The following is a 15,490-nucleotide window of genomic DNA, read 5'->3' as shown; positions in this document are numbered from 1 at the left end:
AGAGACCTTCTCTTTTGCTTGATCTAAAATGTCTTTCTCCATGGTCTGAACCTCTAACAATTTACTTAACATCTTTTCGGTTTGTTTTTTACTAATTTCTAATCTACTATAAAGATAACGCAACCCAATAAGATAACACAAAACAAAACCGAAACTGAATGAAACAAAAACGGAATAAAAAATCGTTGTATCAATTTTCTCTTCCTCAGGGCTGACAAACTTCAAACCTTTAGCCAACCATTTTTCCCAGTTTGCCTGAGAAATTTCTAGGGATAGGCAGCTTGAAACAAAAACAAAATAAATCACAACAGGAACACATTGTTTTTTGACGTGATCACCCATTCTCTCGCCTTCCCTCAGGGGCAAGCAATTTCACTTACCTCCAAGTTTCAGATTTGGTTTTCAGATTTGGTTCCCCGTACGGGCCACCAAATGCCGCAGTCTGGCTGGGCACAAAATCACGAGCCACCACACAGCTTGTAGATTCAAACAGCAACTCTTTATTCCCGAACTCACACCAGCCGTCTACAAACACGTTCTGGGGAAATCCAAGTTCTCTGCCCAAATCCACATTCTCTGCCCAAATTCACCTTCACTGGGCTTCTGTCTCCCAAAATATACTGTCTGAATCCCGTGAGAACTCAAGGGGAACTCAGGCAGCAGGATACGCCCTATTCCCAGCAGGAATAATCTTAAACCTTAAACCTGGAACCTAAACTGGGAACGCCCTAAACCCGATTATGTTAAACCGGGAACACCCTAATCTGCCCTGGTCCTTGAGCAAGGTCAACTACATTCAATGTCACTGCAAAATGTCAGCAACATGGGGTACGCTGGCAAGGAAATTGTCATACCTACTTGGCTAATGGCTCCCAGCAGGACCCCAGTCTTATAGATGTACATAATGGTGAGATTCACAATGGTGTATTCATATATGCACATAGAAAAGTTATGTCAGATTCATTTCACTTCTTCCCTTTTCCTCCCACTCCCTTCCCTTCATTTCCCTTTGTCCACTGTACTTCTGTTCCCCATCCGCCATTCCCCTTATTTTGGGTTAGTTTCCACGTATCAGAGAAAACATTTGACCTTTGGTTTTTGGGAAATGGCTTATTTCACTTTTTGATAGTCTTATAGATCCATCCATTTACTGGTAAATGTCATGAAGTCATTTTTCTTTATGGCTAAGTAATACTCCATTGTGTATATATACCATAATTTCTTTATTTTTATTTTTATTTTTGGTACTGGAGATTGAATCCAGGAGCTCTTAACCACTGAACAACATTCCCAGCCATCTTTTGTATTTTATTTAGAGACAGTCTTGCTAAGTTTCTAAGGGTCTTGCTAAATTGCTGAAGCTGACTTTGAACTCACAATACTCCTGCCTCAGCCTTCTGAGCTACTGGGATTATAGGCATGTGCCACCATGCCTGGTTTATATACCATAATTTCTTTATTCATTCATCTGTTGTAGGGCATCTAGGTTGGCTCAATAGCTTAGCTATTGTGACTTTTTCTGCTGTAAACATTGATGAGGCTGCAGCACTGTAATATGCTGATTTTAAATCCTTTGGACAGGAGTTGGAGTTGTGGCTCAGTGGTAGAACGCTCACCTAGTATATGAGAGTCATTGGGTTTGATCCTCAGCACCACATAAAAATAAATAAAACAGCGGTGTTGTGTCCATCTACAACTAAAAAAAAATGTTTAAAAAATACTTTGGACATATACTAAGGAGTGGGATAACTGAGTCAAATGGTGGTTCTAGTCGTAGTTTTTTGAGGAATCTTCATACTGCTTTCCAGAGTGGTTGCACCAACGTGCAGTCCCACCAACACTATATGAGTGTACCCTTTTCCCACATCCTTGCCAACATTTATTGTTACTTATATTCTTGATAATTGCTATTCTGGCTGGAGTTATTTTTCTAATTTTTAAGATGAGTGTTTAACTTACCATTTTCAAGTTTTGGTTTTTTTTTTTTTTTTTTTTTGGTATTTTGGGGATAAATCCAGGGGTGCTTACCACTGAGCCATCTCCCCAACCCTTTTTATTTTGAAACAGGGTCTCACTAAGTTGCTTAGGGCCTCACTAAATTGCTGAGGCTGACCACAGATTCTTCTTGCCTCAATCTCCTAGCAATTGGGATAACAGGCACGTGCCACCATGCCCAGTCCTTCAACTTATTTTCTAAAATAATTATGTTAAGTTTGGGTTTTTTACGCTTTAATATTGCTGTAGCCCACAGCATTAATATATAGTATTTTTATATTACCTTTTCTTCTTGATGTTTTCTAATTTACATTACTATCTCTTCTTTGACCAATGACTTATATAAAATTGTTTTAAATTTTCTTTTAAATTAACATAATAATTGTATATATTTATGGGGTATAGAATGTGTGCTGATCAAATCAGGATAATATAACTTCCCTCTATCTCCCTCCTTCTTCCTGTTCAAGCTTCTAGAAATTACAATTCTATTCTTTTCTACTGTTAGTCAATATTTTTAACTTTTGAATAAGGAATTTGAGAACATGTGGTGTTTGTCTTTTTGTGTTTGCCTTATTTCACTTAACATAGTGTCCTTTTGGAATTATGTTTCTTAGTGTCAAAACAAATGGTTTTTTCTAGTCATTGTTTTGTTACTGATTTCTATATCAGAAGTTCTCTGAGGTCAGAGAATGTGGTCTTTCTGTTACCAATTTTTTCAATAAAAGTTACAAGAAACGTCAAGTACTTGTGAGTATGTTGAGCAGGAAGGGATAATGCGACATGGAGAATTGGGGTGCTTGCCATAGCTCTGAGATAGCTAGAAGAGGGTCCTCGAGCATGGGTCCCCAAAATTGAGTCATTATAGGAACTCCTGCTTCCTTCACGACCCCTGAATCCATACTGTTCTATACTGATTCCCAGTGATGGTGGCAGGTTTACATTGAATTAAGAAGCTGTTAATACCGCAGTCGACTCTGCATTCCAAAGAATCTAGAGAATAAATACTAGTTAGAATGCTGTTCAGAAAATTCCCACCATTCATGACTTCCTGGCCAGGATGCTATACCATTCAACTACATCCCCAGCCCCCTTTATTTTTTATTTTGAGACACGGTCTCGCTGAGTTGCTGAGGCCTGCCTTGAACTCCTGAGGCAGTGATCCTCCTGCCTCAGCCTCCAGGTTTTCTGGGATTACAGGCGTGTACCACCATGCCCAGCTGTCGTCTTTGTTTTTACTTTGAGACAACTGCTCTACTGAATTTTCCAGACTGCAACTTGAACTTGCAGGAGGCTGCCTCTACAACCAAGTAGCTGGGATTATAGCAGGTTCACTCATCTTGCTGCATTCAACTGTTGGGTTAGCTGGGAGCTGAGTTCATCCCAGAGGTTGTCACTCTCATGCCTGAGGCCTTAGCTAAGGTGGCTTTAACAGCCGAATGTCTGTGACTGTCTCTCTACGTGTGGTTTCTTTGCACAGTAGATTTTATTCTCAAGTCTGTGGGTACTGGCTTCTCCAAGGCCTGGTGGTCTCAGGGTCCCAAGACAGTAGAGATGCAGGTATAAGACTTTGTGGGCTGGACCTTACACATTGTCACATCTACCACTTGTTTTGGCCAAAGGAAGTTCCTAAGCCAGTTCAGAATCAATAGTGGGAATAGATTACCAAGTATCATGGACTTATTTTTCTTGCTGACACAGTAAAGATGTATTCAGATTTTTTGATTCCTACGTGGATATTTTGCAGTTTGTGTTTCTAATGGCTTTTGTGTTTTTCTTTCTCATCTTTTTATGAGATTGATTGATTGATTGATTGATTTCCTTGTTGGGTTTGAACCCAGGGCCTTAGTGTTCTGCCATGAAGCTACACCCCCAGCCCACTTGTCTTGTTAGATTAATTATTTTTTTCTCATCCAATTTTAATTCTGCCTCCCAGTTTGTGCATTTTGAACTCCATTCCTTTCCTGCTTAGTCTAGAAATTTGAACCAGGCATTGTGGTATACATCTGTAATCCCAGTGACCCTGGAGGCAGGAAGAGTGCAAATTCAAGGCTGGTCTGGGCAACTTAGTGAGACCTTATCTCAAAATAAAAAATAAAAGGGAGATGTAGCTCAGTAGTAAAATATACTTGGGTTCAATCCCCAGTCAAAAGAAAAGACCTATGTCTAATATAAGGTAGTTGTAATTTTGTGGGTTGGTCTCTGTGTCCTCTATTCTGTACCATTGGTCTACCTGCCTGTTTTGGTGTCAGTACCATGCTGTTTTTGTTGCTATTGCTCTGTAGTATAGTTTAAGATCTGGTATAGCGATACCACCTGTTTCACTCTTCCTGCTTAGAATTGTTTTAGCTATTCTGGGTCTCTTATTTTTCCAGATGAATTTCATAATTGCTTTTTCTATTTCTGTGAGGAATGCCATTGGGATTTTGATCGGAATCACATTGAATCTGTAAAGTGCTTTTGGTAATATGGCCATTATAATAATATTAATTCTGCCTATCCATGAGCAAGGTAGATCTTTCCATCTTCTAAGGTCTTCTTCTATTTCTCTCTTTAGGGTTCTATAGTTTTCATTGTATAGATTTTTCACCTCTTTTGTTAAGTTGATTCCTAAGTATTTTATTTTATTTTTATTTTTTTTGAGGATATTGTGAATGGGGTAGATTTCCTCATTTCTCTTTCAGAGGATTTGTCACTGATATACAAGAATGCCTTTGATTTATGGGTGCTGATTTTATATCCTGCCACTTTGCTGAATTCATTTACTAGTTCTAGAAGTTTCTTGGTTGAACTTTTTGAGTCTTATAGGAATAGGATCATATCATCAGCAAATAGTGCTAGTTTAAGTTCTTCTTTTCCTATATTTATGCCTTTAATTTCTTTCATCTGTCTAATTGCTCTGGCTAGTTTTCAAGAACTATGTTGAATAGAAGTGGTGAGAGAGGGCATCCCTGTCTTGTTCCAGATTTTTAGAGGGAATGCCTTCAATTTTTCTCCATTTAGAATGATGCTGGCCTGAGGCTTAGCATAGATAGCTTTTACAATGTTGGATTTTAAAAAAGTGGCATTTATACACAATGGAATATTACTCAGCACTAAAAAATAATAAGATCTTGGCATTTGCAGGGAAATGGATGGCATTAGAGCCAGTGATGGTGGCTTATTTATAACTTCACTTATGCTAAGTGAAGTTAGCCAATCCCCAAAAAACAATGCTGAATGTCTTCTCTGATATAAGGGGATGACTCAAAATGGGGTAGGGAGGAAGAGCATGAGAAGATTACCTCTAGATAGTGAAGAGAGGTGGGAGGGAAAGGGAGGGAGAAAGGGAATTGCACGGAAGATGGAAGGAGACCCTCATCGTTATATAGAATACATGTATGATGATGTGAGGGAAGAAAAAAAAAAGAAGTGGGTCACATTAGATTGGGGAGAGAGAAGTGATGGGAGGGGAGGGGAAGGGGGGAATGGAAGGATAGCAGAATAAAATAGACATTATTACTGCTGTGGGTATATACGTGGGACTGCATGATCAATGTGATTCTGCAACCTGTATACTCAGAAAAATAAAAAATTTTATCCCATCTGATTCAAGATCATTGTACTGTCATGTGTAACTAGTTAAAACAAATAAAAAAGAAAAAAGAAAAGATCTAGATGGGGCTGGGGGCGTGGCTCAGTGGTAGGGTGCTTGCCTAGCACATGTGAGGCACTGGGTTTGATTCTCAGCACCACATACAAATAAATAAAATAAAGGTCCAACAATAACTAAAAAAAATATTTAAAAAAAGAAAAGACCTAGAAATTTGAGTGTGCTTTTTTAGCTTGTTGAGTCTAAAGTTAATAATGTATACCCTCATCCTTAGAATGCTAAGAACTTTGAAGCAATTTTTTCCTTCCCATTTACATGCTATTGTAAGGCATTTTAGTTCTATTTTTTATTCTAGAAGACATTATTATCTCAGTCAGTTTTCCTTTAGATTTGCTTTTGGAGATCAGTGCTCATCGTTCCCTTTTGCATCTAACACTTCTTACCTCAGATCTTTTTTCCTGATATTTGTTCTTTCAGAATTTTCATTAGTAATAGTGTACTAGTGGCAAATTCTTAATTTTTTTCCCCTGGAAATATTGCTTTTGAATCTAATCCAAATGGAGCTTGAGGGGAAATGGTAAGAGAGGAAGTCTCAAGGAGGTGATGATAGTATTTGGAGTGATTCTTATGTCAATGGGGACTGCTCAGAGCTTCTTATCCTTTCTTACTCTGAAGGTTCTCTGATCCTACCTGCCCTGCAGTTCAGGCAAAGTACCCTGGCTAACTGTAGCACTCTGCTGAGGTGGCCTTCCTGTTATTGTTATCATGTGACTGGCCCAGTTACCCACTTGAATTTGAGTGTTTAAACTCAGCTTTGTCACCTCCCTGAGGTCAGTCAAGTGGCTGCTGAGTGGTGATGAGGTCCAGAAGTGTAGCTCTGGTGGCCTATAGTCTACCTTTTTGTTTTTTGTATCATCATATCATGCTAGTAGTCCCTTGGAACTTGTGCTCTAAACAGTTCAATCATTGGTTTTTGGAGTATCACAAGAAAGGCATTATTTCCCTGTGTACAAAATTTCCATTTAGTTGATGAACAGGGACTAATTCCCAGGCCCATGCCAGTGTTCTTAGTGTCCTGTAGAATTGGCTTGTACCTGAACTGAACAAAAATCTAAAAAATACCAAATCACAACAAAAAAGTTAGTGTTGATTAGTTAGTGTTGCAAGGAAGGTAAACTTTAGGATAGAAGATGTCAATTTCAGTGAAGAGTTGTGCAGGGCAGGGTGGTGTACATGTGTAATCCCAGGCACTTGGGTGGCTAAGGAAGGAGTTTCAGGTCAGCCTGGGGAAATAAATGAATGAAATAAAGGTCTATCAACAGCTAAAAATATATATATATATATTTTAAAAAAGTGATTTTTTTTTTTTTAGTTGTTGATGGACCTTTATTTTATTTATTGGTTTTTGGTGCCGAGAATCAAACCCAGTGCCTCACACACGCTAGGCAAGAGCTCTTCCACTGAGCCACAACTCCAGCCCCTGAATGGCCATTTTTTCTTTCTTTCTTTCTTTTTTAATATTTACTTTTTAGTTGTAGTTGGACAGACTATCTTTATTTTATTTATTTATTTTTATGTGGTGCTAAGGATCGAACCTAGGGCTTTGCACGTGTTAAGCGAGCACTCTACTGCTGAGCCACAACCCCAACCCTGAAGGGCCATTCTTAAGCCCACCTCTGGAGTGTCAGAATTCTATATGGAAGCTCATAATAAGGACATCCAACAAACTTTAGGATTTTGCAGCCAGAGCAGAAATTTTCAGTTGATTTGATTCTTTCAAAGAAGGTAGCTTTATTGAGGTTGAAATAAAAGTTTTCATCATATGCCTTTTTGTGCATTAGGGTATAGCCACATCCATATATTCATTTTCAGTTTAAGAATAAATTGCTAGATTTCTTGGGAGAAAAAGAAAAATCCTCCATGACACCTTTGTTTCTTCTTACCTAATAGAGTCCAAGTGAACAAGTATAGACAGCCAATGTCAATAAATCAATCTAAGTCTTATGTTGCCTTCATAGGGCAAACTGGTGTGTTCCTGGGAAGGGTCTGGATAATCGGTACCCCTTCTCTAAACATTGCTTAGCATCCCATTTTTAGTATAGCACTTGCATGTGTGAAATTGCCTGTGTGTCAGCAGATTTATGACTGCAAAGTTATTTTGGATGCAGATAGATGCTGATAGAACTTCACTAAACAGCTGGTATAACAGCTCAGTGTTGGTATTCACTATGCATTCTGGGTGTCCAGAGAAATAATAGGATGAAAAGATACTTAAATGACTGAAGCTGTGCAGATTGTTCTGGAAATATTTCATCACATACTTCAGTTCCTTTTATTAAAGTCTTTTTTCTTTCCCCTCCTTCTTTTTCTCTTCCCTTTTTTCTTTCCTCCCTCCCTGTTTCACTCTCTTTCTTCTCGTCCTTCTTTCCCTTTTTGGCATTGATTCCCGGGCCTTGCTCATGCTGAGCACACTCTGCCTCTGGGGACTGAGTCTTTTAGATGTGCTGAATATGCTATTACTTCCTGTTGATGCTTTTGCTGAATATCCTAAAAGATATTGGCCATTTAATACCAAAACATTTTCTGTTACTCTTTACTATGAAAATTTTCAAATTTTAAAATGGATAACAAATAATCATACATCTATCAAATAGATTCAACAGTTGTTATTTGGCTCAGTTCTTTTTTTTGCTGAAGTATTTCAAAGTACTGGTTTAATAGCATTATAATCCTAACAACTATAGTATGAGTCTCTAGGAAATAAAGATTTTTCTAGATAGCCACAATCACATTATCGTACCATACAAAATGTCTTTTAAAAAGGTTGGAATTACTGGTAACATAAATGAAAACACTTTGTTATTACTCCTTAGTGCCTTAAAGGGGTAGGAAAAGACAGGCATCACTAGAGGAGAAAAAAAAATCAAGGGAATCCTGGAAAGCTTCTGATCCAAGGAGCTTTAGGATCTTTAGCGTTAAATCATTGTGGTGTTTATATTCACCTTCAAAGCCTTCACTCTGTTGTTAACCAACACTGCACATCCTCAGGGCAGGAGGGGAGATACTGTAAATAGACTTTTTTTCTCTTTAGTTGTAGATGGACACAATAACTTTGTTTTATTTATTTTTATGTGGTGCTGAGGATCAAACCCATTGCCTCACACGTGCTAGGCAAGTGCTTTAACACTGAGTTACAACCCCAGCCCTGTAAATAGACATTCTTAAAAGAAACATAAGTGTCTATAGATGGTTGAAGTACAGCTGTACCCTTTTGGATTCTTGTTTTCATATATCCGCATTGGAGAACTCAGCAGCAGAGAGTTTTTTCCCCCCCAAGGAGGCCGCTTTTGGGTGCCCAGACAGCATTGTTGACAAGTTTAACTTAAAACTTCAGGTGTAAGTTACTTTCAAGTAACAGGATAGTGTCAATCAGCTGGCTACTTTTAGAAATAATATTCTATTTGTTAGAATACAGGCTTCTGGGCACAATGACTCTTGGCTATAATCTTAGTAACTCAGGAACTGAGTCAGGAGAACCTCAGATTGAAGATCAGTTTAGCAATTTAGGGAGACCCTGACTCAGAAATCACAATATAAAAAGGACTGGAGAGATAGCTCAGTAGTAAAGTGCCCCCTTAGCTCAATCCCCAGCACTGGGGAAAGAGTGGTAAAAATAATAGCTTTGAAGGTTCAAGAATTGTCTGTTGGCATGGTTGCTTCTTTATGTTCTTGAACAGTGTGGGCATTTGACGTTGGTTTTCTTCATGGTAAAAGCCTTTATTCTCTTGGTTTTGGAAGCATCATTTTCTCCTCTTCCTCACCTTATCTCTTGACCTGGATCTCTGTGTGTCTTCCCCTTAAATGTTAAGTGTGACACACAGTAATTCTATTGCTGATTCATATAAACCCTAGTCTGAGCCAGGTTGATCCAGGAAAAATTGAGGAGAAACTTTGTGGGTCCTTCTGGAAAGAAACTTGAGAGACCCATGAATAAGGAAGTGCTTTCTTATTCCTCTGGCATAAAAGAAATCAGCTTTAGTTCAAGATGAAGCTGGCACTTTGGAAAGCAGAATGGAAAGACCAGGTTACTGATGACATTATTGAGCTGCTAGACCCACCAAAAGCATGTTGCATGACCTTGTGTATCTAAGTTTATCCTACCTGGGGTTTGTTGAGCATCTTGGATGTGTGTATTTATGTCCTTGGTCAAATTAGGACATTTCCACCATTGTTTCTTTCTTTCTTTTCTTTTCTTTTTTTGGTGGTGCTAGGGATTGAACCCAGGGCCTTGTGCATGTGAGGCAAGCACTCTACCAACTGAGCTATATCCCCAGCCTGCATTTTTTCTTTAATAGTCTCTCTCCAGGGAAAATCATTAGATCTCACTTAGCCTCGGTTTCCTCACTTATAAATGGAGATAAGAATGGCTGCTCTCAAAGGTATTTTGAAGATTTAATTGAGATAACCTGTTAAAGCATGTCGTCCAGTCTGGTTCAGTAAATTATCATTTATATCTTCCTCATTAATTGCTCAGCATAGAAAATTGCTTAAGGAAATCACTAATATGGAATTTAATGAAGCTTGGGTCTGGTAGAACAGGCAGGAAATTACAAATTTAAAGTATCCTGTGCTTTCCTACCCAATCCCGTGCTCCTTCTCTGTTCCTAGACGATCACTCAGTATTAGCTCAGTTCTGTATTTATCATTCTATTTAACTTTTTGTTTTTAAGGTTTATATAGAAAGTATTTATTTCTACATAATTTTCCTGAGATCATTCATTTGTTGCTTGTTGTATTATTCATTTTCACTGCTGTTTGGGATTTCATTGTGTATATAATCCAACAACACATTTGCCCATTCTACTCTGGATAGGCATTTAGATTATTTCCTTTCTTTTTTTATTATGTACAAAATGTGCTTATTTTTTATTATGCATATTCTCTGTCACTTTGCTACAGAGTTTTTCATATATCTATGTGTATGTGTATATATATAAAACATGTGTATGTATATATGTATATGTACAAAAATATGTTTTTTAAATTAGTTACACATACATATCCCTAGAAGTAAAGTTGCTAGGTTATGGCATGCACATCTTTGATGTTAATAAACAGTACCTAATTGTGTTCCAAAGAGGCTGTGCCAATGTACATTCCCAGCAGTTTTTTTTTTTTTTTTCTTTCTTGTTTTCTACACAACCCAATCTGGTGTGAGTGAAATACATTTTTGTATTTATCAGTTAAGTGTGTACTAGAGAAGCTTGTCATGGGGCTGGGTTGGGAGACCCACACTACTGTCCCTTCCTCATGTCTTACTCCCCAGGCTGTAACCACTTTGACCTCTCTTAGCTTTCATGTGTCTGTTTTGGTATGTATTTTACGTGTTAGAGGTTTACCCACATTTGAGAGTGAATGACTAAGAATTGTTTGGGAGCTATGAATGTAGCAGGAAGGCAGCTGACCAAGTTTCCCTACTGGGCGACACGGGTGTGCAGGTGGTGGGTGCTTCCCTCTCAGTTTCAGTATCTGTGACCTGAAGCTGTTCAGCTGATGCAGAGAAGACCTTCCACACCTCTAGTCAGAGCAGTTTGGGTTGCGGGAGTCTTGTGGTCTGCAGTCTGGGAGCCCCATGGGGAAGACTGGGAGACTTCAGCATTTAGCTCACCCTCAGTTTTATGAAGTACCTGTGCCCTCAGCTGTGTTTGGTGTCCCCTAACCTTTTGGTTTTACTCAAGAAATAAATGTTCTTCAGTGAAGGGAATGAGAAGAAAGGATCAGTAGTTTTCTTAAGCAGCCTTTTAGCCAGTCCTCCATCTCCAGCCTTGTCAGACACGGAAAAGTATTGTTGAACTGTTTGGTTTTTTTTCTTTTTCAGTGCCTGAAGACCTCTCATTAGAAGAGAGAGAAGAACTTTTGGACATTCGTCGAAGAAAAAAGGAACTTATTGATGACATTGAGGTAAAGAACAAAACAAAACCAAAAAACTCTTGGTTTTTACTTTTGGGTGTAATAATGAATAAGAAGTTGCTTCAGGAAAAAATAGAAAATCAGTGTTTAGTGTATGGCTGTGAGAACTACATCAAGAGACCAAGCAAAAGAGTTGTCTAAACTGGAGAAGCAAAAGCTGTCTAGGTCAGACAATGCAGACTCTGGGACAGAAGTGGAGACAGTGAGTCTGAAGTCTGCAGCAGTCAGCTTGCAGCTCCAGAGTCACAGTGGCAGGTTTAAACAGCAGCACAGGTCTGCTGAGCATTGTCCTCTAAAATCTTATGGTAAGATCTTGATCATATACAATATATTGAGCACATAGAACGTTGCCTAGTACATTTTTGGCACTCAGATATCCTTTGAATGAATGGTCAAACATATATTGGTTTCCAGCTGTGTACCTACTAGGTGGTAGGAGAAACAGATAAATGACAAACAGATGAATAAACAATGTCCCTCTCACACTTGTGTACTTTACTCAGGACAGGGTAAATGATGTCCCTTAGGAGGGGCGAATGAACAAAGCCACAATTTCAGAGCTGAGGTGTCTGTGATTTCTACAAAAACTATTCACAAGGCCTCTGGGCTCCTTCCATGTGGGGCTTGCTTGGAAAAGTCAATCATTGGCTCCTCTTAAGAAGCTTCCTAGTCATTGTCACTGCCAGAATAAATATGGCTCAAAGGCCATTGGCTGCAGGGCCAGGTCTTATCCCAGACAATGACTCCTTTCTAGGAACTCACTTTTAAGTCTGATTTTCTTGGCACACAAAATAATAGGGCCCTGAATAGAAATTTCTTTGTATTTGAAAGGTAATTTATAGACATTTTAAGGTTATCCTTTATTCTTGGAAAAATCCTGTAACCCAGAATAAGTCCTTTAGTTGAAGAATAAAAATTTATATTATTTGTATACAAGTAATTATACTCCTAATTAATATGATATCTTAATTTAACTCTACTTCATTCCATCAGTGAGAATGCTGAGGCCCATGGAAACTAAGATACTGTCCAGGGCCTCTCAGCCAGTAGGGGACACACTAATGGAAAGGGGAGTCTGTTCCCTCTGATGTCTCTGGTCTCTGAGTCCTAGGGATCCAGATCTGGTTTTACCCTCTGGACCCTGTCCCTGACAGAGTGACAAGAATCACTCTGTCACTGATAAGCTGCTGATAAACTACCTCAGTGCTAACCTGAAAGTGTCTGAGCTTCAACATCCCCCTGGTCTCCCGAGAATGTAGGCAGCATGGGGAAGGCACACAAGCCATGCCAGGTCGTGGGGAGTGGCTATACTTCCAGGGACTAGGGACCTGCTGCCTTCTTTTTGCTGGATAGGCTTCCTTTTTACACCTCTAATATTCTTCCACATTCCTTCTTAACTTTACACACAAGTACTCTAGAGTCTGCCTAGTGAACCTCTCTCATCTGTCATCCAACAAGGGGTAGACAAATCATTTTGTTTTCTCCTAAGCAGTGCTGGCTCTGACTTTGAGGTATCGGGTGCTGGTACCTGTGGTACCTGCAATGCTCCAGTGAGCCCTCTGGGAAGGTGGTATCTACAAGGTTAAAACGTGCCTGAGCCTAGGTGGAAGAAGGCTAAGACACCCTGCGACCCCCAAATCCTTCTTTTTTGGCAGAGGCTAAAATATGAAATTGCAGAAGTGATGACAGAGATTGACAACTTAACCTCTGTGGAGGAGAGGTAAGTAGTTTATGGCTGCGCTTTCAAGTTGCTTCATCTCTTTGCTCCCCACCTCCACTCTCTAGCTGAACTTGCCAACTGGTGTTTGCTGCAGGGGTGAGAGGACTAGGCCTGGGTTGTGGGGGCCTTTGGAGTTGTTCATTGAGTTTTCTGTCCCGGGCTCCTTCCCCCTCCTGGGAGGCAGGGCTGCAGCTCTGCCGTTTACTTCCTCTAAGACCTTGTCTACCTTTGTAAGTTTGGGAGTAAGCACAAGCAATCAGAAGTAACTACCTAGAAATAAATTTTCTGTATCATAAGAAACTGTGCTTTTTTATTTAAAAAAAAAGTTGCTATTTTTCATTATTTTTTTCTGAAGAAGTATGTCTCAAGTTATCATATGTTAAAAAGAGCCAGAGTTCCCCAAGCGTACCCATGCTTTTTACTTTGTTGAGTTGTCCTGTGTTGTTGTCGTGAGAGGGAAGATGTGCTGAAGGGCTGTGACTGGGCTGTGTTGTGTGAAATGCTGTGTTCTCCGAATGTACCTATTAATGATTTTTTAATTATTTCAAATGAATAGCAAAACTACTCAGAGGAACAAACAAATAGCCATGGGAAGAAAGAAATTCAACATGGACCCCAAAAAGGTAAGAGAATACTTTCGGTTTTCTGGCATGTGAACGATTGATTATTCAGCTTTAATGGCTATCTCCCTTGGGACAGAGGCGGCTGTATCACCTCATAAAAAAGATGGGATTAACATTACATTTTTATAAAAACCAAAAGCAGGGAGGGGAGGTCTGGCTGTTCCTGAGCAGGGTGAAGCAGAAGCAGCAGCCTGTTGAGCTGATTTCCAGGCAGAAAGGCTTTTATTGCTGTGTGAGTTCCAAGAACACACGCGACTCCAGGTAACTAGTAGGAACCACTCCCCGGCCATGGGACCCTGCAGGGCCCTTGCCCTCAAGGTTTATCTCCCTATATCTTCCTAAGAAGCTAGGCCCTCTCACAGGGACTTTTGTGATCAATGAGGGCAGAGGTGCGAGTGGAGTCCAGGTGCACAGTGTTTGTAGATTTCGTTGTCAGGTGGGCTGAAGAGTTCAAGTAAGAGGACCTTATCCCTGTCTTGTCCCTAAGGGAAAGGTGCCTCCGTGAAATAACACGGAATTCTCCTGATTGAAATGAATACCTTGTTCTTTCCTCAAGTTGGATTTTCTAGGCAAGCACCCCAAAACAATGAAACCTCTTGTTTTTGAGATTGAACTAAAAGATATGGCAGAATCTGTAAAGCTTCTTAGAACACATGACTCAGTTGTCACATTGTTTTGGTTTTGAAAGAGAAGAGTAGACCTGCGTTAGTCACAAAGGCTCATGGTGGAGGAGAGGATAGGTATCCCATGGAAGGTCTAACTGAAGAGCTGGTTTATTCATTGCTGGTGGTCTAAGATTGGTATTCATTTATTTCTCTTTGCTTATTCTGATATTGAGCTTCTAAACAAATTAGTAAATTTGTTTGTTTGGGTTTTTTTTAATTTTATTTTTTTGGTGGTGCTGGGGATTGAACCCAGGGCCTTGTGCATGCAGGGCAAGCACTCTACCAACTGAGCTATGTCCGCAGCCCCAGTAAATGTTTCTTGCGGGAAATACATTGTACAAGGTCTAAGGTTTGTAAACTCACTTTTTGTAAGTACAAATTCCATTGCAAATCATTTTTGAAGAAATATTTATCAAGCTGGGCATGGTGGCATATGCCTGAAATCCCAGCTACTTGGGAAGCTGAGGTTGGTAGGATCACTTGAGACCATGAGTTTGAGACAAGCCTTGGCAACATAGTGAGACCTGTCTTGAAACAACAAACAACCCCCTCCTCCCCCCAAAAATGTATATCATCGTTCCTTGTGCATGATTTGCAGATTCGGATTTTCTTAGAGCTTAGTATATCTACAGCTGCAATAGGGTTTTTGTTCAACTGGTATACTCTAGCCACCATAAAAAATTTCCAGTTGCTTTCTAATTCTCTGCTCTTGAGGCATAAATCAACTCTAAAATGGAATGGAGTTGTCAATTGGAATGATTTTTGTGCATTTGGTAATGATTCCATTTTTGGGGTTAGTAAGTTTTTGTTTTTGTTTTCCTTTAGAAGTTGAGTTTACTGAGTTAAATTATCAGCAGATTTCACAAGCATTGGGAAATATCCCAGGGTGCTTTGCAAAGGTGAATGTTTTGAAACTGGACTTCAT

General features: G+C 39.4%; 1 protein-coding gene and 1 long non-coding RNA gene across 3 annotated transcripts in view; one reads left to right on the top strand and one right to left on the bottom strand.

The window, feature by feature from the left end:
• Positions 1–15,490, top strand: part of Cyth3 (cytohesin 3) — a 62,676-nt gene that overhangs the window by 26,020 nt on the left and 21,166 nt on the right. For both annotated transcript variants that reach the window (XM_048785276.1, XM_015501999.2), the window contains exons 2-4: positions 11,466–11,548; positions 13,213–13,277; positions 13,834–13,900. In XM_048785276.1, coding sequence (XP_048641233.1) covers positions 11,466–11,548; positions 13,213–13,277; positions 13,834–13,900 — 215 coding nt within the window. The remainder of the gene's footprint in view (positions 1–11,465; positions 11,549–13,212; positions 13,278–13,833; positions 13,901–15,490) is intronic.
• LOC125611176 lies at positions 1,937–9,254 on the bottom strand. Its single transcript, XR_007341308.1, has 3 exons — positions 9,242–9,254; positions 8,752–8,754; positions 1,937–2,828 (listed from the first exon to the last, which is right to left on the bottom strand). It is a non-coding gene; the product is annotated as an uncharacterized LOC125611176 (long non-coding RNA).

Source organism: Marmota marmota, unplaced genomic scaffold (assembly GCF_001458135.2).
Source record: "Marmota marmota marmota unplaced genomic scaffold, marMar, whole genome shotgun sequence".
NCBI lineage: Eukaryota > Metazoa > Chordata > Mammalia > Rodentia > Sciuridae > Marmota > Marmota marmota.
The sequence above is the reverse complement of the archived record's forward strand: the minus strand, read 5'-3'. Positions and strand labels throughout refer to the sequence as shown.